The sequence below is a fragment of the Natator depressus genome, chromosome 3, assembly GCF_965152275.1.
Source record: "Natator depressus isolate rNatDep1 chromosome 3, rNatDep2.hap1, whole genome shotgun sequence".
Lineage (NCBI taxonomy): Eukaryota > Metazoa > Chordata > Testudines > Cheloniidae > Natator > Natator depressus.
Genome location: NC_134236.1, coordinates 102,787,084 through 102,813,570, shown reverse-complemented (window position 1 = coordinate 102,813,570; position 26,487 = coordinate 102,787,084). Strand labels below are relative to the sequence as shown.

The window sequence follows — 26,487 nt, the reverse complement described above, 5'->3', positions numbered from 1 at the left end:
CATATTTACTGCTCATTGTCCTGTTACCTAAAGCAGCATGAATTCAGAATTGCTGCATTCCTCGCACACACTGAACCTGAAAGTGAATTATGCAGCTCCTCCAAACTAACACCACTAAAAACTTTATACCATCATGCATTTCTTTAAATGACACATTTTACATAAACTGTTTTAGAAATTATAGAGTTAAAAAATTGTCCCTATAAGTTATTTTTCAGAAATGAACAATTGGTTCAGTGATCAGGGAAAAAGCCTGGGACAGGCGAGTCCTGGGTTCATGTCCTTCCTCTGCCACATTTTCTCTGTATGACCCTGGGCAAGTCACTTAAGGATAGATTCACAAAGTGGGCCAACACCTAAGTCCTAGGTCTTCTGCCATCTTACAGAATTCACAGCCCCAAGGTAGGCATCCAGGCTCCCTATACATTGTAGAGTCAAGTGCCTAAGAAGGAGAGGCTCAGAATCCAGCAAGATGTCTAACCTAGCCAGCACTGAAATGCAGAGGAAAGAAAGGGGTGGAGCTGAGGGCCCTGAGCCACAAAGGTACCTCAGCACTAACTCTGATTGAGGTAGGCCTTAAGTGCCTGAGTGACAGGTTGGAGGTAGGAACCTATTTCCACTTGGGATTTGGCCTCCTCACCCCATTATAGCCAATATCCCAGTGGCTACAGTATTTACCTGCTCTGCTATATAGCAGGAACTTGAACCCAGGCCTACCTGATTCCAGGTGAATGTGCTGACCACATTATGAGGAATTCTGATGTGGGTATCTCTCACTCTCTTCTGTTGAAGATGGATAAATAATTAGTCACCAGGCAACAAAACACAAGAGGCTAATTTTATAGCCCAGTGGTTAGGGTACTCACATGGGCTGTGGGAGAGTTGGGTTCAAGTTCCTTCTCCAATAGTTAACTATTTATACCAATCTTCAAACGGGAGAGACTGAGAGAAATCCACCCCAAATACTCAGAAGCTGGTAGTTTGGGCACTCACATAGGATTCGGGTGACCTGGATTCAAGTCTTTGCTCCAAATCAGGCAGAGGGGGGATTCAAATCTGGGTCTCCCCTCACTCCAGGTAAGTATCCAATGACTAGGCTATTGGGTACTTGGGAAGGGACACACAAATTCCCAACTGGCTCAGTCCCAGCTGTTTTGTGGGGGCTAGTAATGCTCTGAGTACGCCTACCCGATAGGCCCCACAGGTGATGTGGGTGAAAAACCTCATTTGAAAATTCTGCTGAGGCTTAGGTGTGGTTGCTCCCGGCAGCTCATTAGGTGGTGGGGGGAGGGTGTGTGTGTGTGTGGCAGCAAGACAGCTCTGTACATTCCTGCTGGCATATATGGGGACTTGAGCCCCTACAGAGTTAGGTGGCAGCTCAGCAGTGGTTTTGTGAATGTCAGTGGCACTTAAATGTTAGACTTAAGTGCCTAGAGAGGCAGTTACATGCACAAGTCCCTTTATTTGTAAAATGTGGATAACAGCACTTCTCTGGCTCACAGGGGTGTTGTGAAGATAAATAAGAATTGTGAGGCACTCAAATGCTATGGTGTTGGGGACCAGGTAAGTACTTCAGACAGATACAGAGCTGCTTAATTTCTTAATATGATAAATGCAATATAAATACTTAAGACAGATACATAATTTTATTAGGCACATTGACTTAACAGTAACGAACAAGATTGGCTATCACATTTGCTTCCCCCTTCCTCCCTCATCTTGTTACCACCGTTGTTCTCCATGATTTTTCAAATAACTCCCAGTGGTTCAGGACACTCTAGAATCATAAGATATTATACAAACATGCCAATTTGTATTAGCAAGTATTCCTTTAACTTCCTTTTAATCAACATCTGTACAGACATATTTCTCTTTTTATTTGCTTAAAGATACATTTTAAAAAACATTTCTGTGATTTTAGACTCAGTTTAGTTTCCCACATTTATTGAAGGCCAGACATGCTCTCTCTATCCTCACACACACCTTCCTTGATACAACTGTAAAAAACTATTCTTATTTCACTTAACGTTTTGGCCACCAGTAATTCATTCTGCCTTTTGACAGCTGGATATTCTTTTCCTCTACCAACCTTGACTGTCTATTCACTGTTTGTTTCTCTTACTCTACCATTTCCGCATGAAGACACAGTGGCTGTTCCCAACTCCTTCCATTTCTTCCCCACATGCAGGATAAAGGGTAGGCTGCTGTGCGTTAGCTAGGACTTCTTTAGGGTGCTCTATTTTTGTTTCACATTTACGGATTTCATGTCCTATGGAAGTTCACAGTATATATTTATGACTCAAGTTAAGGTTGTACACCACCTGCGGCACCAAATATGCACTTTGTGTTAATTTCTGAAGGTTCAGACAGGGGGAAATAGACCATATATACATTTATACATATTTATTGTAACTTTTAAAAGTAACATTTTCATTTACTTTAAGTATTCACCCCTCCTGTGCTCTACATGTGCATGTATTAAGAGGACTAATACTGGCTTTCAAGTCCAAAATTAATACCAATGAAATTACATGCCAGAACCAAGCTTTGTTGCTTGTTGGCAGTTCTTGTCAGGATAATACTATTATACAGTACCAATATGACACAGGACACAGGTTAGTCCTTCAGAAATAGCCTAGGACTGGCTTAGCATGGTAATTACATTGATTCGCTTCATCTCCAAGAAGATAATCTTTCCTTCATGGTCAGGCACCAGGAACAAGCCCATGCGATGGCTCCTTTTTCACATCCACCCAGTAGACAAGGGCTCCTTGTTTTTTCTACCGAGGCTTCTTCAAATGTAAGCTTTTTCTGTCACCAAAAGATGAAAGCTCATCGGCCATTATGCTTAGAAGCATATTCTCTTCAACACAACAGCAAGAAAACTGTTAAAATCTGGCATTTAGTTGAGAACTAAGAGTATAACAAACCAAATTCTACCCTCTGATACACGTACGCAACTACCACTGATTTCAGTCTAGCCCTCTGCATATTACTTTAGACACACACACTACAAGTAGGAACAAAAGTATCAGCAAAAGACTACACTTACATTGTTTCCAAATTAATCTGCAGCTGTACAATTTTAATTGCAATAGAAAAAGGGGAAAGGAATATAACAACAGGTATTAAGAGAGATATTTTCCAAATTTTTATTTGTGCACATTCATCAAGTGAAAAAGATAACTTTTACAGCTTCTTTGGTGCCCAATATTCAGCATACAAAAATGTAAAAGACTATTCACAAAATAAAACACAAGCTCAAACTAAAAAAATGTTTGAAAGGTAGTGCACATCGTGACAGGTTTGCTTATGAATACACAGAAATTACTGCAAAAATAAATAGAACGTCTTTTTAAAAGCAGCAATTTCATATCTTGTAAACTTTCGTTTTTACAATACAGCACTGTTCAAAATAAAATCCAAAGGGACTGGAGTTTACACTGTGGCCATGAACAAGTAAAAGAGTCTGTATTTCCTCAGCTATTGTTGGTCCAGTTTTCCATTTTTTGCTTTTAGTCCAATGTGCAGCAGTCTTTAAAGGTGCTTGGTTAGGGAACCTAACCATTAAGTGGTGAATTATAAAATTTCTTTCCTGCTTTCAAACACGAATGGGTAAATCTGCTCCACAGCACTGGCAACAGCCTTTACGTTTGGCCCTGAGACATTTTAAAAAATAGAGAGAAGAGGGAGAAAAAGTCAGGGCATTAAAAAAGCAAGAATGTAACAGTACCTCAAAAACCATTCAGAGTATATCAGTTAGCACAACTTTACACGGTAGACACACCTTTTCTCATATTCAAGAAAGCTACTAAGTACTCAGAGGAAGAAAATAATATGCAACTTCTTGAACCCATAATGACATTTGAACTGGTTGTTGACTAGATTAGAAATTAATAACTCCACATCTGTCACTTTTATCTCATAAGAAATTATATACTGTCTAGTACACTGGAATAGAAGAATCCCAGCAAGAGTAGGGTTAGAAAGCATACCATGTGCTTTCTGATTTGCTACTGTCCTCAGAACCTGTATACCCACATGAAAGGATGGCCACTTCAATTTCTCATTTCATTGAGCTAACCAAGGAAACTATTTGTAAGTGATGGATTTTAACCTCTGTCTCAGTTATTCGACAGTTCAGTATAACAAAAACTTGATGGGTCTGTAACTTTGTAGTTTGGCTTATTTAATACCTCTGCCATCAACCTCAGGACACAACTGTTAGCCCAAAATCTGGTTATCTCCTCAAACGGGAAGAATCCTCAGGTTATCATCTAAACCAGTGGTTCTTAACTTGGGGTGCACGCACCCTCTGGGGGTGCAAGACATGCCAGATTTTTTTTAGAAGGTAAATCATCGAAAACACAAATTAAGCACAGGCACGTAAGTACAATTACTTTGTTTCATCAAACCTATGTATTTATTAACATTATACATTTTTTAACAATTACCATAATATACAAACAAAAAATATATCTAGGTTTAAAGAACTGACCTACTTCAACGATTTTTGATAAGGGGTGCGAGAATATATTTTGATTTTTGATAAGGGGTGCAGTAAAGGTTAAGAACCACTGATCTAAACTAATTTACTGATGCTTTGGAGACAGAAATGGAGAGTGAGTTGGTGATGTCTGCTGGTGGCACTAAGTCACTGTGTAACAAACTATGAAGGTTGCAAATGATTGAGCAGAATGACAAAAAAAATTAATCTTGGACAGGCGTACAGTGATGTATTGACCAAAATAGTCAACTTTTCATCCATTCTGATAGTGTGTGAAATTGTGATTTCCTCCGAGGAAAACTATTTTGGAGGCTCAGTAAAAAGGGTCCGCCTAATTTGCAGCAGTATTTTAAAAAAAGTGTAGAAAATGCAGAAAATACAACTAAAATTGTATCAAATGCTAGCATGCCCCCATTTATAGTACTGCCAACTTTTGGTGACCTGAGATTGTGTCTGTGGACTTTCTCAATTAAGATGATGCTTGCCCTTTATGCCTTTAAAAATCCCTTTCTAAAGATATTTTGGATTGTGTAGGTGGAAAAACTAGGATTACGTACCCCAGAAGAGAAAAGAGTTAGAAAGGAATTCATTAATTTATTCAAAATTTTGCAACCCATAAAGCCTTCTGGGTCACCCAGTGAAAACAAGCCAGTATTTTTAGGCAAAATAAAGATAAGTTCAATAATATTTCAGACAACTTATATAATTCACTGCCTCTCAAAGTCAGTATCAAATATCACAGCTGGATTTTTAATGGCCTGCATAATTTAAAAACTATTAACAAAATTTGTATAAATGAAAACTAGGACAAGGGTAATCAAGTCACATGTTTCATGGCATAAACTGATTACCGCTGGGGTCCCTCTCTGCCTCATGGATAACATTGCCAGTTTGGTTGAGTGAATTTGGGGAGGGTTTTCTGCCTTCTTGTAAAGCACCAGCTATTGACCACTGTCAGAGACAGGATACCAGACTTAATGAACTAATGGTTTCACCAGGAATGAGAAGAGGACTTCAGAAGTTTCTTCCTAATGTAGTGATCTTTAAAGAGATCACAAATCATTGTATATCCTATTTATGTGCAAATTTCAGGAAACATAATTTTCGTGCTTTTTTGTACATTTACGAAAATAAGAAAATGGACCAGGAAGAAGATCCTTCTCACATTTTCAAATCTTGTGAGGATTATACGAGGCCTATCAGCCAATATACTCTGCTTTCCAGGCAGGCACTACTGAATGCACTGCACCTCCCTCCAATTTATCTGCTACCACAGAAATAAGAAGTTCTAGAGAGAAATGCCCAGTAACATCCAGCAGGCCGGGGAAAGCAGAAAGAGCATGAGTAGGTACATGGGTCTTGCAAGGATAGTAGTGATTCTCCCAAAGTTGAAGACCTGGAAGGGAACCTCCACAGCAAGACAGAGGATTGTGGAGGTTAGCACAGGGAGAGAAGAGAGACACAGAAGTTGAGGAAACCCAACACACATTTTAGGGGAAGGAAAGCTGGAGTTGATGACACTGCCACCAGCTTCCTCATTTCTTTTTCTCTCTTCCTCAAGCCTGTACCTCTCCCCACACACGTCATTTTTTGAAAAAAAAGTATTTCTCCTGAATTTTAATAGAGATTTTTAGTTACAAAATATAAATAGTTAAATCACAGTTCAATAAGTTGGCTGCATTTCTGGGGAACATTCAAGCTTCTCATTTATTTGAAAAGTAATTTTTCTTCTATGTTTGGCTGTCACTAGTTCAAATTAGCTTGCAGGAACCTTTACATTTTTGGGTAGGTTTCCATTTTGGATGTTTGTGGGTTTTAGCTATAATTATTGCAGTTAAAAAAAATGTATTGTATAAAGTGTTAGGACTTTGTAAGGATCCCATATCCCCCCCCCCCCCCCCCCCCCCGAATACAAGCATGATTTTAGATACCAATATCTTATCTGTCATTTCCAATCAACAGAAATTTAGCATGGGATAATTCCAGATCATGTGTGTCGGAGTTCTATTTTAATTTCCCACAGTTTTTGAATCTTTTTTTATTCATGTTTTTTCCCCATTTTAGCAGGTGTCGTATTTGCTCTCAGCTGATGTTTGTGCATATCTGGGAAACATGGTAAAGTCCTTCTTGAGATACGGGGCAGAGGATGCCAAGTAGGAATAAAGGGGAGGGGGAAAGGTGGCATAAAGCCTCCAAGAAAATATATATATACACATATACATACATATATATTTATTTTAATTTCAGGACCAAAGTCAACAAAAAAGTTCCAATGACTGAGGAAATCCATTAGATGTCTGGTATCTAGGAAGAGGTTTCCCCACAACTATTTTAATTGTTTGTTTCATTTTAAATTTCCAGCCAAGGTTGCGTGTAATTTTTCCATCCAAAAGGGGCAAGAAGAAGTTTACCCAAGCGTTTGCCAGACTAGGACCAAAACCTGAAATAGAGCAATCTCTAACATCCCCTAGTTGTTGGTCAAAGGATGATGTTGTACTGGCTGTGCCTCTCTAGTCTCAAGGTGCGTGCCTCTGATAGTAACTGTTGCTTAAACAGCAGTAGTTTATGGGACTGTACAGAAGAAAAATGAGAAGGAAGGTTAAAGTTTTAGAATTTGTAATTAAACAAGCAAATATCCTCAGTCTCTGGTATATAAGCTCAGTTTCCTCATATGCCTCATCTCCCCAGAAACTGACTACATCCACGTGTATAAAACAAACGTATTTGATCTGCTGGGAGTATTGCATTCTCCCACAGTTATTCAGGTATTTTCACTGAAAGACAAATTATCTGGCAGCATTAAGGACAAATGAAATCTCACATGCCTGTCTCTCTGTTGCTTTGAAAGTCTAACTGAACTCCCATGAAACAAAGTAAGTTAAATATTTATTTTGGCATCATAAAGTACCCGTTACTGTGATACTTCCTGTTGAAAAAATCTGTAAGGTAGCTCTGAGAGGTTTTATTCTGTAGCACACTGCAGGATGAAGCTCCGGTTCATAACTAGAAAACAGAAAAGATTGTCAAAGACACTTCTATATTTGCTAATAAAAAGCTGATACACTGAAGAAAAAGATAAGAATTCTCTTAAGACCTACTGTACCTAGCATGAGGTCTATTATTCTTCGTAAATTCTGGCAATCTGATTTCAAAGGGCATGTTGCATACCGCTAAAACATTGACAACCTTAAAATCTGTGAAAATTACCTTTTGGAGAGAGAAAGAGAACAAGAATAAGAAAGGTTATGATATCTGATACGAAAAAGATATCTTCTGACAATAATTTGATTATTTCAACCAATAAAACCCTGTGTTTAACACAAAGCTGACAAGAGTAGGAATCCAAACAGAACTAGGGTAGATTTTTAAATACCTAACTTAGTTCTGAACTATATTTGTAATCCAATAACTTGTCTAGCAAAAAAACCAACCAAACACACAATTGCCTTCTCATGTAGATTCAATTACATTTAGAATGAACACGCATGGTCTATATCACTGTAGTAAGCATGTGTAACTTAGTTAAAAATTAACTAAACCAAATTATTCATGAAACACCAAAATAAATGACACGGGGAAAGCTTGGTTTGTAGTGTTACTAGAACCCACTAAGGTGTTACATAGTTAGTTCATATTAACAGTTTATCATTATTTTATTTAACAGTTTCTCCCAGAGTTAAGAATAAAAAAGAAAATGAGAGAAAACTGCTTGTTTGTTTTTTCTCCAGTAGCTAGTTCACAGAAAGCCATTTCCTTTCTCTTTTTGAAACAAAAAGCTAAACTGCTGGCTTCCAATAGCCTTTTATCCACAGCCACAAAATGCTACAATATGGTGGTAAAATGCTTGTGGCGAATTACCAGCAAAGCCAGTGCAATGGTGGGAGATTTTCCTGAAGCTGTTAACACAGACATGGCCAATGGAAACCCATTTTTGCTCAAACTTAATTAAAAAAAAAAGAAAAAAAAATTTGCAGCCTGAGAATGAGTCTACCAAATTTCAGTTTGAACAGTTAAATTACAAGCAGATGAAAATGACCCCTTAGAATGGAAATGCTTGCGCAATATTAATTAGACATCAACATGTGCTCTGCCTATAACGTTCACTCTTACAATAAAGTTAGGCCGCATTAATCTGTTTCTGCACCTAAATGAACCAGTTTATATCCTATAAAGCCATTACTAAAGCTTTACCAGGGTATATATTTCATCTGACTTAATTCAACATTCCGCTCCATCGTTTTCACTTTTACATGATATCCAATATTTAATAGCCCCATCACTTAGTTTTTCAGTTTGATTTAATGCACTCAGGATAGTAAGAGTTGCTGTGGGCTGGTTGCCCACCTCTAAAATTTGGTGGTCATTTTATATGCTAAACAACCTTGGAAGTAGGCCATTCTTACTTTCATATCATCACTCTGATATCTAGCTACTTGCCTGATAGTAAATGTATGGTTTATTTAATTAAATTAGAGCAACTGGTTGCATGATAGCTCTAAAATGTCATTATATGCCCTTCTGCTCAAGGAACAAACACCAAACTGAATGGTTCTATCAGCCACGCCTAAGTCATTTACTGTAGCAGACCTTGCAACTGACTGGTAGATGCAACTGACTCAAGCTCAGGCAAGGAGGAGTTCCACTTTTTAAGTTCTAATTTAGGAGTAAATCCTGGTCGCAGTGCACAGTGGCTAACTAGACTATAGCAACTTGCTTTAGTTTAATTTAAAAAAAAAAAAATCAAACTTGTAGCAGTTAGGAATTGTTCACCATAATGGCTATCCGAAAACACGATCCATTGGGAAAATGTGTCTGTTCATATGACAACCATATTTATGCCATTCAGAATATTTTACAAATGGATGGGGCAAATTTCCACTTTTCTTCAATGCAATCCTTTTAGAGATTTTGAGTATAAGGAGGACATATATATTATATATATATGCAGGTGGTTAATTTACCCAGCCTCCTGAAACAAATTTCTGTTCATTAGCTGATAAGGATCCTGGTGCTGAACTACCAAGTGGGAGCCCCAAATACACTAACATAAATACAATCTCACGATAACTTGCATTGCTACACAATGAGAATTTGAGTGAAAAAATGCTGGTTATGAAATTGTTATAGCACCTCTTCTGCTGACCATCTGTTCTGAAAGGTCCAAACATGCTATCCCCTATCAATAGAAATACATACATATACTATTGTTCACCCCTAAAAGAGAAGGTTATCATCAAAAGGATCATTACCTGAAAACCTAGTTTCTGTAAAGTACGAGCTAATCGTCTGGCACCAAATTTAGCTTCTTCTTCACTATAATTTAAAGGAGAAAGATAATAAGCAACTAGTTTTACTAATAGTTACTGCAATAAAACTAAAATTTTAAGATGTATACATACACAAGTTCACATACTTACATATGTAATCACAACAAAAACTATATTAAAAGAATGTTAAAATGCAAAGTCAAGTGAAGAAGTGCCAGCATTAAGATAGCCTGTACATATGAAATCAGCCCCCTTGAGCATATGCATTATGACAGTGTTTTCCAAACAGCAGGTCCCAACCCACCAGTGAGTCTTGGAAAGCATCTAGGTGGGTCACTTGTGGCCCAGAGGTGCTCTCCCCACCTGCAATCTCACTTCCCCTGGAAGGCAGCAGTGTAGTGAGAGGGATTTGGGCAGCAGCAGCATGGAGGAAGCAGCTGAAGCCAGAATTGGACAGTCAGCAGCCTGGTAGTGATTGCGTGGTTGTACAGTCAACACCCTTATAGTGGTAGAGAGGCTTGCGTGTCTCAATGACCCTGAGAGCGATGCTGCCTGGAGTCATGTACTCCCTTAGGGTCACCCATGGCAGAACTGTCAAGGGCGAGGTTCCAGACAAAGTGTGATCCAAGAAGTCCCTAACAGCAGAGCAGATGGAGGATAACTGCACAATGGAGGTGAAACTGTTGTGTAACGTTATAATGGCTGTGAAGGTGGATGAAGGCTGCAGCAGATAGAGAATCTCCAGTCGTCATGGTGTCCATGCCACTGGTTTCAAGTCCTCTATCTGTCAAGGATAGTGTGGTGACTTTTGTGCACCAGTCTCCCCATTTTAAAAGAAGTCCTGCACAGGCATCTTCCAGCTTTTGGGAAAACATTGGACACACAAGTCCGGTGGCGATCCGCGAGTGGTGACGGGAACAGGACAGTGAAATCTGGATGTTCCTAGTCACAGACTGACACACAGGCGGTGGGTGTGTGATACAGTTGTCTTGCTCGAGGACTGAGGCGGGTCGAGCATCTCTGCAGCTGCACCCACAACTGAGCAGTCCTTTTTCGGATCCACTCTGCTCACCCCACATGGGAAGGGGGGTTAGAAAAGGTACCCTAAAAATAGTCTTGCCTCTGTTTTTCCTGGTTGGACAGCCGCATCCAGCAGGATCACCACCTCAGCGGTCGAAAATGTAAGAAACTTTTCAACTTTGGAACTTGGAACATACGTACCCTGATGGACAAGTCAAACAGCAACCGACCAGAGTGACATACAGCCATTATTGCTCATGAATTGAGTCGGTTTAACATCAATATTGCTGCTTTGTCCGAAACTAGAAGAGCTGATGAAGGACAGGTGAGGGAGGAGAAAGGAGGATACACCTACTTCTGGAAGGGAAAATCTATAGATGAACCCCGATTTCATGAAGTGGGCTTTGCTATAAAGAACAAACTCATAAGGAGTGGATTTGGGGGGTGGGGGGGGGAGAGAGAACCTGGATTTGTGCTGGAAATGGCCCACCTTGATTATCATACACATTGTAAGGAGAGTGATCACTTTAGATAAGCTATTACCAGCAGGAGAGTGGGGTGGGGGGAGAGAAAACCTTTTGTAGTGATAAACACCCATTTTTTCATGGTCTGTGTGTATAAAAAATCTTCTGCATTTTCCACAGTATGCATCCGATGAAGTGAGCTGTAGATCACGAAAGCTTATGCTCAAATAAATTGGTTAGTCTCTAAGGTGCCACAAGTACTCCTTTTCTTTTTGCAAACTCATAAGGTGCCTCTCTGAGGCACCAGTTGGCATCAATGAGCGGTTTATGACACTCCGATTGAGGCTCACCAAAAATCAACAGGCAACTATTGTGAGCGCCTATGCACCAGCACTGGATGCCAATGAGAATGTAAAGGAAGATTTTTATTCTCAGTTGGAAACCATTTTATCGGAGACCCCTACAGAAGATCAGATCATCCTTCTGGGGAATTTCAATGCAAGTGTTGGACGAGACTCAGACCTGTGGAAAGGAACAATCGGGAAAGAAGGAGTTGGCAAAAGCAATTCAAATGGAATTCTGCTCTTGACCAAGTGTGCTAAACATGAACTTATTATTACGAACACTCTTTTCCGACACATGGAAAAGTTCAAAACACCTTGGAGACACCCACAGTCAAAGCACTGGCCTCTCCTCGACTACGTCATAGTTCGTGCCTGATATCGTAGTGATGTACTTCGCACAAGAGCAATGACAACTGCTGATGACTGTTGGACTGATCATAGCCTTATTCGATCCAAAATGAAAATTAAGATCGCTCCCAAATGGAGGCTGCAAAAGAAGCAGGTCAGGTGCAAATTGAAGGTTCAAGATCTGAAGGACTCTATTAAGCATGACCACCTCCAAGCAGTCTTAGAAGAAAAGCTCCCATCAGAGTTTCCGGAAGAAACTGAGGAACATTGGAGCCAGTTGAAAGCAGTAATAATCAATGCCTGTGAGGAAACCATAGGCTACCAAACCAGAAAACATCAGGACTGGTTTGACGAGAATGATGCTGAAATCGAGCAACTCATCAATGAGAAGAGAATGAAATTTCATGCTTGGCAGAACGACATAAATCGTAATACAAAGAGAGAAGCCCATCCCAAGGTGAGACTGGAAGTCCAACGTAAAACCAGAGAACTCAAGAACAAATGGTAGACTGAGAAAGTACAAGAACTCCAACATCTCATGGACATCCACAATACTTGTGGTTTCTGTAGTGCCACCAACGCTGTTTATGGGCCAATTCATCCTGGTATCAATCCTTTTCACTATAAGGACGGAACCACATTTCTGAAGGACAACGAAGCCATCAATTCTCACTGGAAAGAATGTTTTGAAGATCTCCTTAACTGTAATTCAATGGTTGCAGATGAAGTCCTTGAGCAAATCCCTCAATGACTATTTAGGGATGAGCTCAGAGACTCTCCCAATTTTTATGAGGTACACAATGCCACCAAGCATATGAAGAACAACAAGGCAGCAGGTCTAGATGGGATCCCCACTGAAATCTTCAAAGACGGTGGACCAGAGCTAATTTGTCAGCTTTACCTGCTTACCCTTAAAATCTGGATAAAGGAGGAGATACCCAGTGAAATGAGGGATTCCCTGATTGTCACCCTCTTCAAGAAATGGGATAAAGTGGATTGTGGAAATTATCGTGGTATCTCCCTCCTAGCCATTGCAGGCAAAGTTCTGGCGCGGATCCTTGCAACCCGCCTTCGGCCCATCGGAAGAAATTTTACGAGAGTCACAGAGTGGTTTCCGAACAGCGCGGAACTTCAGTATGCTGATGACAATGCAATCTTTGCCCACTCTAAGAAAGATCTTCAAACTATCTTGAATGTGTTTGCCGATGCTTACTCATGTCTTGGTTTCACTCTTAATATCAAGAAGACTAAAGTGCTCTATCAGCCCTCTCCAAATGAGGTATTACCTGCTCCATCTATCAAAATCAAGGGAGTGGCACTGAAGAAGATCGATCATTTCCTCTACCTTGGAAGTCATCTTTCAGCAAAGGCAGATATTGATGCAGAAATTCAACATCACCTGAGCTGTGCCAGCGTAGATTTTTTTCGTTTACGGCACAGGGGTTTTGAAAATCATGACATTCGAACAGACACCAAGCTTCTTGTTTAATCAAGCTGTTATTCTCCCAACACTGTTGTATGGGTCCGAAACTTGGACAACTTATAGACACCACTTGAAAGTCCTTGAGAGGCACCATCAATGCTGCCTTCATATGATTCTGAAGATCAAATGGGAAGACAGGAGCACCAATATTAGTGTTCTAGAAGAGGCAAAGACCACCAGTATCGAGGCAATGATCATCCGTTAGCAATTCCTGGTCACACTGTCTGGATGCCAGACCATCGCCTCCCAAAACAGGTCCTGTTCTCTCAGCTGAAAGAAGAGTACCGTAACGTGAGTGGACAACAGAAGTGTTATAAGGACTTGCTGAAGGACAACCTAAAAAAGTGTAATATTGACATTGACACTTGGGAGACACTTGTCCAGGATCGCTTAATGGAGTGAAGTCCTACATGCTGGTCCCCTGCAGTTTGAACTTGCTCGCCGACAAGCTGAAGAGGACAAGAGGCGCAGGAGGAAGGAGAGACTGGCTTCCAGTCATGGTCAACAGCCTCCTGCTGAGCCCCAAAACATCTGCCCCCATTGTAATAGAATTTGTGATTCAAGGATAGGCCTTATTAGTCATCTGAGGATCCATAATTCCCATGGAAGATGATCATACTCGGTAACAAGTGAACGCCCATCATCATCATCATCATCACTGATCACGGCCCAGCCAAGGGAGAGAGGGACCAGCTGGGGCTGCAGGATGGGGCAAGGCAGGGAAAGCAAGAGCAAGGGAACGAGGGGGAGTTGAGCAGGAGGCTGGAGGGAGAGGGGAGTAGGAAGCTGGAGGGCTGAGAAAGGGAGGGAAAGGGAGGTGAGGGGGTAATGGTGGGTCCCCCAAAAAGACAAAATGCATTTGATGGGTTGCCTTAGTAAAAAATCTGGGAACCACTATATTATGTTACAGTCTTCAATTACAGGATCAATACTATGTTTTCCACAGGACTCTTGCTTCATTCAGTTCACAGCATGGACCTGCTCTGGGGATAAATCTGGGTTGTGTATTGAAGGGAACTGTTGTCTGTAGAACCCTGCTTCATTTCAGACCCCTTCCTCAGCCAGTCTCCGTCCTCCCTGTCCCAAGACCCAGATTCCGCCCCTCCCCTCCACCAGCCTGCAGTTTCACTCTCCCTCCCTCTGGCTCTTTGTCCCAATCTAGTCCCTTGTCCCCTCTGCATTGGAGCCACGCAGCAACCTGCTTCACGCAGCAGGAGGTCATGGAAAACACAAGAGAGCCAGGCTCCCAGTTCAGGTGCCAGGACCCAGACCTGGCACAGCCCACAGCAACCCAGCAATTGCAGGGAAAGTCCTGCTCAGTTCTGGGCTGGAGTATGCCAAATGGAGACCAAATCTTCAGGGAATGTAGCTGCTAAAATTGAAGAAGGCTCTATTGAGAATGTGCAAATGGAGATTCCCCCCCCTCCCAGGGTTTAGAACTTGACCAAATTTGGATGGATTTTCACAGAGACAGCAAAGAATACTCCCCTGACACAAAGTACCCCACTTCCCCACACTCCAATTTCAAGTCATTGCTCCAAAGCATGGAGATGCTAGAGTATTTCAAAGAAAAGGTTGCCAGACTTTTTTTTTTTTAAATGTGGGTAAAACAATGTATTTTTTCCCTAGTGTCATTCTCAGAAATAATGGTTGAACTGTTTTAGTTGAAATTTTCAAAAAAATTCAGCCTGAAGCAGACATTCAGCACAAAAAAATTCTACCCAAAGGGTTAAAGTTTGGCAAAATTATAAGCAACTGTAAACAGATTCTTATAATGGGAACTGTCGTGCAACCTTCATAATAGGTGGTTGTACCAGAGCTGCCAATAATATATGCAATAGATTTCATGACAGTAAGTGGTATTTTCCAATGTCGTATACAAGAGTTTCATCCAGGAACAATTTTTTCCCTCTCCTTCAAAAGAGGGAATTTACCTTGTGGCTCCTGTGCAAATAACTTTTCCTGAGGACCAAATTGTGGCCGTAATCCTAGGTTTCCTAAGCTTCATTAATACTTTCTGAAAGAATTAGAAGAAAAACAGGTTTTAGTGTATGTGTGATTTCATACTGAAAAAACAAGTGTTATACTAATAAAATACTTCCTTTATTCTATTTTAGCCTTGAGGACTGTTCCTTTCTTGCCTTCAGAAGTTAAATCAATATCAACTCCTGAGAAGAGCAAAATAAACCTGAAGTATCTTAGCCAATGAGCAAGTATTAAAGTAACAGGCTGGCTGGTGGCTCAAGTGAACAGAAATCATTTAAATAAACTTTTTTAAGGCTGGTAGCATTGTGCTATAATCATCTTCGCCTGTCACTATGACCACATCACTGCTCTGACTCTTTCCACTGATTGTCTCCTTCTGCACAAATTCAAACTCCTTGATCTCATCTGCAAAGTTTTACACAACTTCACTTTGTCTACATTTCAGATCTCATTTTCTTTTGCTTCCCCAAGCATCCTTCCTCTGCTAATTCCCTCTTGATTTCTCACTGTGTTTGTCTCCTCCTCTAACCTGTGAAGCTGCCCATACTTTCACACCATCGCCTATACCTGGAATAGCTTCCCTACACCAGTATACCTAGCTACCTCACTATCTTGCTTCAAAATCCCACCTCAAAACTTGTTCTTTGACTAGCATTCAACATTGATCACCACTTGAGCACTTCCCTGCTACCACTCATACTTGACCATGCCAGAATTAATAAACACAAGATTGTATAATACCTTTCTAACAAAGTGTTCCCCTATACATTGGACCTAACTGTACACATCAGATTTAGTTTCTCAAGGCAGTGATCCGAGTCTTACTTTATTCCTGCATAGATATGTGCACATCTACAATAGGGGGCTATATAAATAAATAAGATTCAAGCCAAGTTTTTGGCATGTCAGAATGGGTATCTTTCTGGCCAGCCCAACTAACCCTGCATGGACAGGAAGATGGACTAGATCAGTGTTTTTCAACGACCAGTCCATGGACTCGTGCCTGTCCCCTGAAACTTCATTGACACAATACAGAAAGGCAGCAAGCTGGTCCCTGGGATCAAAAAGTTTGAGAAACACTGGACTAGATGAGGGCAACAAGACTTTCTCCCTGTTTACTTTAATATTGGGTAAGGGTGCACCAGAAACAAACTGCATAGATTTAATTTCACAACATTTCTTATGGCTTCAAAGTACTGCAATATTTGTCTCCTCAAATTTAGTATCCAAGAACAGATACAAGCCTGGCAAACCTGAACAAGAAAGAAACTGGAAGAAGTCAAAGAGATGAGAATCCAGCCGTTCTAAACACAGTTCTGCTACATTGACTTTGGAATTCACACTACCAACTACATCCAATATATGGATATTGACAGAGCTCTAGTTTGATAAAAATGTATAAAAGTTAGTCTAGTTTGGCATTTGAGATACATTAAATTTCTTACCCCAACATCACGCTTGTAGATCACATTTGCTCCCTCTAATGCAATCTTCCTCAAGTTTAAATGACATCTTGTTCTAAAAACACATACTACATTTGTGATTAAAATGTCCAATGCAACATCACTGTCTGCATCCATTGGGGTGGTTGAAAACTCAGATTCCCCACCAGCATACCATGAAGATCACATTCTGAAAAAGAAAACAATACAATTAAAAATACTGTGTCACACAGTTGTCTAAAACCATCCCTTTCATGTACCTTTGTTCCTTAATTGAGATAGTTTTAGAATCTGGAACTGAAGAATAAATTGTATGCCATTCTGACTCATTTATGGTCTGTGTTAACCACACAGTTTTGCATCCTGTGTATCAGAAAACAGGAAACCTATTGCTTATTAACACTCATGTTTCAATACAGTGAAACCAACTTATCAGAAATTGTCATGAAAGAACTAATTATATATAAAAACTGGGAAAAAAATTAAAGGAATAAGATATCTTAATTATACTATGGTGTTCATTCAACAAAAATATTTTTAAAAGCTGAATATGAAGATGAATTAGTATTTCTATGAAAGAAAGGAAAAGCTTTATAGCACCTATAAGTGATAACCTTTCCTCAATTCCTTCCTCAAATCAGTGCAGGATAAAGTTAAACATAAAGAAAAATCTGTTTCTCTTGACTGTTTCGATTAATGATGATTACATGGATGAAATTTAATTCCAAATATAAGGATCAAATATTTGCCAAAGTTTATGCTTTGGAACTATAAGCCTTCTCATTGCCTGTGAAACTGTAAGATATGCACAAAACATGAATACGTTAAAAGAATAAACTGACTTTGAAAAGTATTTTTTATCCTTAAATTAGTTTCCCTGTGTATAGTTAATGCTATGAATGAACTGGGAGGAGAGGCACTTGCTTACACTATGTCATTCTATTATATTCTTAACATTGTGTTTCAGTATAATGTAGGACTACAACAGGGGTGGGCAAACTTTTTGGCCTGAGGGCCACATCAGGGTATGGAAATTGTATGGTGGGCCATGAATGCTCAGGAAATTGGGGGTAGGGTTGCAGGAGGGTGTGAGGGCTCTGGGGTGGGGCCAGAAATGAGGAGTTCAGGGTGCGGGAGGGAGCTCTGGGTTGGGGTGTGTGGGGGGGGGGTGAGGACTGGGGAGGGCTGGGAATGAGGGGTTTGGGGTGCAGGAGGAGGCTTCAGGCTGGGCCCAAGGGGTTTGGAGGGTGGGAGGGGGATCAGGGCTGGGGCACGGATTTGGGGTACAGGGGAGGGGTGTGAGGGCTCCAGCTAGGGTGGAGCCAGGATTAGGGGTTTGGGGTGCAGGAGGGTGCTCCGGGCTGGGACTAATGGGTTCAGAGGGCAGGAGGGAGATCAGGGATGGGGCAAGCTATTGGGGCACCAGGGCGTGGGTGAAGGTTCTGGCTGGGGGTGTGGGCTCTGGGGTGGGGCTAGGGGTACAAGAGGGGGCTCTGGGCTGGGATCGAGGGGTACGGAGGGCGGGAGGGGGAATAGGGCTGTGGCAGGAGATTGGGTCACGGGGGGGAGGGGCTCAGGGGTGTAGGCTCCAGGAGCCACTTACTGCAAGCAGCTCCCAGAAGCATGTCCCCACTCCGGCTCCAAGGCATGGCCAGGCGGCTCTGCGCACTGCCCGTCTGCAGGCGCTACCCCTGCAGCTCCCATTGGCCAGGAACCACGGCCAATGGGAGCTGCGGGGGCGGGGCCTGTGGATGGGGCAGCGCGCAGAACCGCTTGGCCACACCTCCGTGTACTACATAGGAGCCGGAGAGGGGACATGCCGACTGCTTCCTGGGAGCCGCGTGGAGCAAGGAAAGCCCCCGACCCTGCTCGCTGGCTGGAGCGGGGCAAACCCCCAACCCCACTCCCTGGCGGGAGCTGAGGACCAGATTAAATGGTTGGATGGGCCGGATGTGGTTCGCAAGCCGTAGTTTGCCCACCCCTGGACTACAATATAAAAAAAAGAAACTTTCACCATTTGATGGTTAAAAGTAGTTCCTGTTTTATTCCAGAAACTACTTCAGAATTCTTCTCTCCTACAAATAACACATACTGGCATATCAGATAAGGTGAGTGAGGTAACATCTTTTATTGGACCAACTTCTGTCATACTTAAGGATTGTTCAGTTTCTCATTTGTGAAAATCAGACCAACTCTGAAACATCCCAGGGTTCAAGTGCTCTACTAGTAATACACTGAACTTTCACTTCCCACTGCAGACTTGTTTTTTTAAAACCAATTATTTCAACACAATATTGCCACTAAGAATTAAAATTCAAATAGAACTATGCAATAACAGCTTCAGTGTTTTTTGTCATTTTTACCAGCATACACCCATCCTCCCTAAAATTGGATAGGAAAGTCAGCTCCTTTGGTTTTAGTTTTGTTTTTTGAGCAGAGAGGAGGTAGGGGAAGGAAAAGAGAAGATATATATATAAGGGTATATCTGCACTGTAGTTGGGACCATGCCTTCCAGTCTCAGTAGACAGATAAGAGCTAGCTCCACTTCAGCTAGCCTGCTAACAACTGCGGTGTTGCCACTGTGGCATGAGCTAACCACCTGAGCCCAGGCATGCCTAACCCTCCAGGTCCAAGGTCAGGTGTCTAGCCAGTGCCACAACGATATCTCCACTGCTATTTTTAGCATGCTATCCACTTAACTCAGACTCAGGAGATCAGGAGTGTCTGAGCATGGGTGATTAGTCACTGCCACAAAGTCTGCACTGCTAGTCAGTGTGCTAGCTTGAGTGGAGCTAGCACATCTCTGTCTATCCAGGCTGGGAAGCATGCTCCCAGCTGCAGTGTAGACATACACTAAGGGTCTCACCGAAGCACTGCGATTTATTTTTGTAACTTTTTACAAGAAAATATAGAAAAGTAAAAATTTTAATGCTGCTTGTTAGGAAAATCCTTGAAAAATTACTGGCTGGCAAAATGGGCAAGAATTTGGCAAGGAAAGATTCAAAAGCTAAAGCAGACCACAACTCAAGAGATGGAGGACACAGTTAAGGTTAAGATTTTGTCACAGTTATTTTTAGCAAAAGTCACATACAGGTCGCAGGCAATAAACAAGAATTCATGGAAGCTGGAGCCTCCCAGCACAGAGATGACAGACTGAGCCTCACCACCCAGGACTGATAGCCCAAGTCCTGAAGTTGCAGAGGTAACGACAAAATCACGGAATCCGTGACCTCCTTGACAGACTTGTAAGCCTTAGCCATAGTACATCAAAACACTGTTGATCCATTAGCTGAAAATCCAGTAACACCCCATACTGAATGCACACAACAAACAGCAAAGAGTATAATGAAAGAAAAGCTGTCAGCCTTAAGATAAATTCTCTACACTGATTCATGTTATCAAAAAAGCAGGTGGCCAGGAGACAAGAAACTGCCACATGTAAAAGGAGCCCATCACATATACTCCCTTGCTAAATGAAATACAGAGGCAAGGTCAAAATATTTTTGAGAAATAAGCAAGAGGGAAACCAAGATTGTTAGTATCAACTTTTCCACCTAAGCACTTTTAATGTTAATTTGCCATGCATTCTTGGCCTCCTATCACATGGCACCCTGCCACAACTTCTGACCAATAGTCTTCTCAGACACACCTTGAGTGGAGGACTACAGCTGGATAACAAGAGAAGCAGGTTTCAGAGTCGCAGCCGTGTTAGTCTGTATCCGCAAAAAGAAAAGGAGTACTTGTGGCACCTGAAGTGAGCTGTAGCTCACGAAAGCTTATGCTCAGATAAATTTGTTAGTTTCTAAGGTGCCACAAGTACTTCTTTTCTAAAAGAGAAGTAGCAACCATCATATAGTAGTGACACATTGAAATGCAGATGTGTTTTACATATGGAACTGGCTGCTGTGTGATCATTGTCTATTTCACTCTGCAGCTGGCTCCATATCTGAAACATTATGTCATAGCTCTTGGCTTGTCAGACAGAGGAAAAAGGAGGCAGGGGGGAGAGAGTAAAAGAATCAAAGCAAAGGCAAAAGAATAGTGAGAAAGCACAGAAGCTGATATAGGGTGTGGAGGAGAAAGAAAAATGGTAACTAATATTTTTCTACTGAGAACTATACATATCCCTAAGCTTCCTAATGCCCTATCATGTCTGTTTTTGATGGCCTATTACAGTATAATGCTTACTTAACCACACCACAGCAGCTGTTAAATAATGTAACTGCTTTCCTGGGAGATGCCTCCAACTTTTTATCACAAAACACCCATCTTTTAGAGGTAAATGCCAGCTATATGATAGAAGTGGTTAAGAACAGTGGGTAGAGGGTGGCGAGATCACAAAAACAAACAATCCACAAGTTCAATGTGGGAGCTGAAAATTACCAGTAAGAATACTAATATACTGTGGGGCCCAGTCAATCAGAGTGATTTCATCCACAAGAATATCATCAAGAACAATTTAAATATGCAGATTTTGGCAAGCTGAAGTTTTATATTGTAATAGTAATGCACCTATTTTCATCAGTAATATTCTGAAAGTTCAGATGATACAAAGCACATAACTGGAAATTTGAAAATGAAGTTTAACTATAACTTTATAATTGTAGTCTACAGCTTGTGACAGTTACTTGGTAAAAAGTGACATTTGTTATACAAGCAATATCTGAGCCCAATGTAAAAGACTAAAACCACCTTCCACTGGTTGAAAAAAACAAACGTGAACATTTAATATTTCAATGTTGAGTGTTTACACAGTAAACTACTTCAGATGTATAATACTGATTTAAGTTTCCTCATTAACAACAGCATGTTGAACAAGCTATTTAATACAAAACATTATTACTTTAGTGTTCTTTCAGAATACGAAGCCACAAGAGTCAGGAATTTCATAGTTGGAGTTCTTGTTCACCCTTTGTTACACATATGCATAATGATAAGGTCTTTCATTACATGATGTAATGACATTGAATAAAACAAGAGAGTTCCCTTTTGTGGTGTAAAAGGCGGGGGGTGGGGAGGAGAGCTGTCTTTGTCTCAGTAACAGTCCAAGAAGTTGGATAAAGGAGGAAATCTAAAACAAAATCTTCAGACATTCATTTTAGTACAGTATAACATACTGAGAACAATGAAAAGATTCTGGGGAAATGAAGTGTGGTGGGCTACCGTCCTTCAAGATAGAAATACAGATTCAGCTTCATGGTTATTCCTTTTTAACAAAAGGGCAAATCAACAATATTAACAAGAGGAAAGATGCAAAAATATATTCAGAGTTTATATATAACTGTTCTTTAAATTATACATAACATATTTGCGAGGCGGCATGGTCCAGTGAACATGGTACAGACACGGGGCAGGACACAATAGGGTAAAATCCTGGCCCCAGTGAAGTCAATGATTCACCTCTAGTATCTAACCCTAACTCTGCCACTGACTTGCTATATGACCTTGGGCAAACCACTTAATCATTGTACCTCAGCTTTTCTGTCTTTAAAATGAAGATAAAAGTGCTTATGTACCTTTGGTAAAGCACTTTTTGAGATCACTCAACAAATAGATTTATAGGGCTCACTACTATTACTCCAGATGTAGGAACTATACTTGTAAAGCAATGGGACAAGAATGGAAACAAAGTTTCCAGTTCTTTATAAATTGTGCATTTATTATTATTATAATAACAGGCCAAATTCCTAAACCTGCCCTATTAGACTCCACTAGATTTTATTGATTAGCTCTGTTCATGAACTTTCCGACCTAAAAGTATTAAAAAGATACTGTCAACTTAAAGAGTATTGCAACATTGTGCCAGTGCTTGAGAAACACTAGTTAGTGTGCTTTTTATTGTCCTAGCTTAGAAAAATGCCAAAGGTAAACAGCCTATTTGGGGGGAAGCAAATTCAGTATTATGTTTTTCACTTTTAATAACCTAAAATATTAGTAGCACATGCACAGAAACATTTTAAATAATACTTAACCTGACATATCATTTTAACTGATAAAGCTACTACCTTAAGATAGCTAGAAACAATTAATTAATAAAAGTTCAAACCAGTCTGTAATACATGGACACTGTCATAGGTTTACTGATGACGAGCCTTAAGGTCTTTTGGCATCTGAATCTTGATGCTATAAAGTACTGTGAGGGAGTCAGCTGATGTAAGGGAATAACTACTCATGGTTTATGGTGTTACCAGAGTCTTTTAATGAAAGACTTAATGACATACACTTACTTTTATGGAGATACTAGTCTTGCTCTGCAAACCACTTTGGCCTCAGTCTCACTTTGGATCTGCGTGGGAAGACCACTGTGTAGTTGCAGAGTTCACCCATGCAGCTCTGACTGCAGAACTAGGGCCTTCATAGGCTGTTAGCCAACAGTGGTACTGCCATTCTATTGTACCAACATCCATGTGATGAAATGATTAAAACTACAACACTTATTTTGTATGATAGAAATAAAACTGTAATAGAATGCTTTATGTTTGCTTTCTTTTGTAAACAAAGATTTAAGCTCTATTTGGACATTATTTTACCTAAATGCTGAAGTGTTCCTTAAAACATAATTGATGGTCTGAATTCAGCAGAAAACATTCCTGGCCTCAGTAAGCCTTGGGGGATGCAGATGTTGACTTCACAGTAATCTGTTTTATTTAAGGGAAAGGTTAGCTTGCCACAAGAAAAAAACCCACAAAAACTCCCTAAACCTCTAGCTCTGTGGCAGGAACTTGGGAAGCTACTCTGGGCAGAGAGCTTCCCAACCAACTAGTAAGCTTGCAGCTCTCAAATCTTAGGAAACATCAATCCCTCACCAATGCTGTGTAGCTCATAGGTAGGTCCCTACCAAATTAACGACCATGAAAAATGCGTCAGACCATGAAATCTGGTCTCCTCTCTGAAATCTGGTCTTTTGTATGCTTTTACCCTATACTATACAGATTTCACGGGGGAGACCAGCGCTTCTCAAATTGGTGGTCCAGACCCGAAAGGGAGTTACAGGGAGGTTACAAGGTTGTTGGGTTTATTTTTTGGGGGGTGGGGGGGTGTCCTGGTTTCCCACCCTTACTTCTGTGCTGACTTCAGAGCTGGATGGCCACAAGGCAAGAGCTGTTGGCCAAGCACACTGCTCTGAAAGCAGCACCCCACCAGCAGCAGCGCAGAAATAAGAGTAGCAGTACCGGAACCCCCCCTACAATAACCTTGTGACACTCTGCACAACTCCTTTTTGGGTCACGACCCCTACAATTACAACACCATGAAATTTCAGATTTAAATAGCTGAAATCATGAAATTTACGATTTTTAAAATCCTATGTCCATTATATTAACCAAAATGGACCGTGAATTTGGTAGGGCCCTACTCATAGGCGTTCCAGTAGCACCTGTGTAATGCCTCTATTGTCTCAGTGGGGAGATGATTTAAGAGTCCAATTTCTTGAACACTAAAACAGACTTTAGAAGAGGAGGATGAACCTTTCCCTTCACCTTATTGGTTGTCTGCTGGGTCTGAAGTATGTTTTTGTGCGCGTGTATGTAATCTGTATATCACAATCTCTCTCTCTCACACACACACACTTGTCATGCAGTGGTTCCTCTTAGTTTCCTAATTAGATGACTGTCAGTCAACCAGGAAGAAAGAACCCACCCTTACATTAGGATACCAGATGATAAATATTTTGTCTCTCAATATCATAACCATCATGTGACATGGCTGTCAAACTGGGCAGAGGAAAATTTTTTCCCCTGATCAAAGATGGCCACCGTAATGCCTAAAGTAATATTTTGTTTGCACTGTATCTCATTTCCCTCCCTTGTGTTTGGTGCGTTGTGTTTATTTAGGTTTTTTTTTTTTTTTATAGAATGTAAGCTTTTAGGGCAGAGTCTGTGTGTTTGTACAGCACCTACCACACAGGGGCATTGGTTCCTACTGAGGCCTTTAAGTGCTGCTGCATATAACTATTATTGCTTGTATCCACTGTCAAGAAAGTACACTGGCCCCTCACTAGAATGCGTGTCTATATAGCGTGAATTCGCATATAACGTGGTCGCAGCCATGGATCCCAAATTTAATTACTATAATTGCAATTCATTTTAACATGGTCCCCACGTTAACGCGGTACCTCGCATGGATCCCAAATCTCGTGTTCTAGCGAGGGTCCAGTGTATTTCCTCTTTTGAGCTGGTGATTCTCTACAGGTTCACAGTTTAGGAAACTCACTGCATCCAAGACCACTTGCTCCCAGGTTAATTTTTCCTTTTACAGAGCACTTACTTAGCAGCACAAAATTGTTAACATGTTCCATTCATATTTTTCTTAGGGACACTGTCGGGCACTTTAGACCCCCAATCTAGGTTTTGGAGGGAAAGGAGGCTTTGTAAAGCCTAATATTTATAGAAATATTTTCATTAAATATATACAAAATAGCTTTAAAAGCTTTTATAAAAGCTGTGTTAAACATTCCTTTGCAGTAGTTGCTGCAATGTCTAGGTTGGATTATGCTGCTGCACCAGAACCAAAATATAAAACTGACTAGATTCTTGTTTTGGAACAAACTGAATGAAGTACAAAACATAAATGAACAACATAAATAGACAAAAGTAAGCAATGTTTTTTAGCAATGATTTGTTTTTTAAACTTAGCCAAAATCTTTTCATGGAAACATGAACGTTAGATTTTTACTTAAACTTTTTGTTAAACTACAAAGCATTCAGGCCTAAATCATGTGACAGTTTCCATTTCACAACGCTGATCACCTGGGATAGATTCTATATCTCGTTTAACATGCCGCCACCAAGGGTTAATCTAACTAACAAATGTTATTTTAGGAACTTACAAAAATCACCCTTTGGGGGAAGGGGGTGGGGTGGGTGAAATATTTGCCACCCTGAGAAGCCTCTACTGGTTGCCAGGAAACAGTGTTTCCCATGGAGGATGCTCTTGTCACGTTCTCCTCTTCCTCACTTTCCCCTTCCCATGGAAAGGGACAGTGAGAGGGCGGGGTGGGGCGGGGGGGTTGGCCATGGGCCTGAACTACGTTTTGTGCACGCACCGTTATTTCCGCAGCACCCTAGCTGTGGGGACGAGGGGAGGGCCCAGACACTGCTCTGATCTCTGCCCCACGCCGCCCAGGAAGGAGCCACTAGGCGAGAGTAGGGGTGGGAGCGCCACAGGGCTGCGAAGCCCGAGCCCCGCGCCCCCCGCTCCGCAAGGGGCAGCACCCAGAGGCGCCTTTATTAGGGTGGGGGGCGACATAGAGGCCGCGGGCGGCTCAGCGCTCGCTCTTGGGGGACCGGGCCCAGACCGCGGGGCGGGGAAGGGGTCTCGGAGCGACCTGGACGCAGCGGGGCTCCCCGTCCCCCGCGCGGCACCTGCCTGCCCGGCCCCCCCGGCGCCCCGGCCCCGCAGCGCCCGCCCCTCCCCCAGCGCCAGACCCTCCCCGGCCAGCGCCGCGGGTGGGCGGCGGCGGCTGCAGTTACCGCGTGGGCCGGCGGTTGAGTGTCCCCGGCTCCGCCGCGCGCGGCCCGGTTGCTACGCGCCCCGTCGCTCTCGCTCTTTGTTGTTCCGGGTCCCGGGCCCTGTCCCCGCGACAATAAACATCGCAAAACGCGGCGGCCATAGAGACGGCCCCGGAT

The 26,487-nt window shown here is 41.6% G+C and overlaps 1 protein-coding gene across 1 annotated transcript; it reads right to left on the bottom strand.

Annotated features, from left to right (window-relative positions):
• Positions 1-1,713: 1,713 nt before the first annotated feature.
• Positions 1,714-26,487, bottom strand: TBPL1 (TATA-box binding protein like 1). The gene is made up of 7 exons (XM_074948452.1): positions 26,332-26,487; positions 16,865-17,051; positions 15,368-15,450; positions 9,757-9,820; positions 7,611-7,714; positions 7,416-7,510; positions 1,714-3,659 (listed from the first exon to the last, which is right to left on the bottom strand). The coding sequence occupies exons 2-7, from the start codon at positions 16,997-16,999 to the stop codon at positions 3,580-3,582; spliced, it is 561 nt and encodes a 186-aa protein (XP_074804553.1). The 5' UTR covers positions 17,000-17,051; positions 26,332-26,487; the 3' UTR covers positions 1,714-3,579.

Bases quoted from the DNA above. Each gene is read 5' to 3' on its own strand.
- TBPL1 (XM_074948452.1), bottom strand. From the start codon at position 16,999: ATGGATGCAGACAGTGATGTTGCATTGGACATTTTAATCACAAATGTA. The intron at 9,821-15,367 runs GTAAATTCCCTC...TTTAAATTATAG, and splicing joins ATTTGCACAGGAGCCACAAG to TGAAGAAGAAGCTAAATTTG. The intron at 3,660-7,415 runs GTACTTTATGAT...AAAATGTCTCAG, and splicing joins AGGAAGTATCACAGTAACGG to GGCCAAACGTAAAGGCTGTT.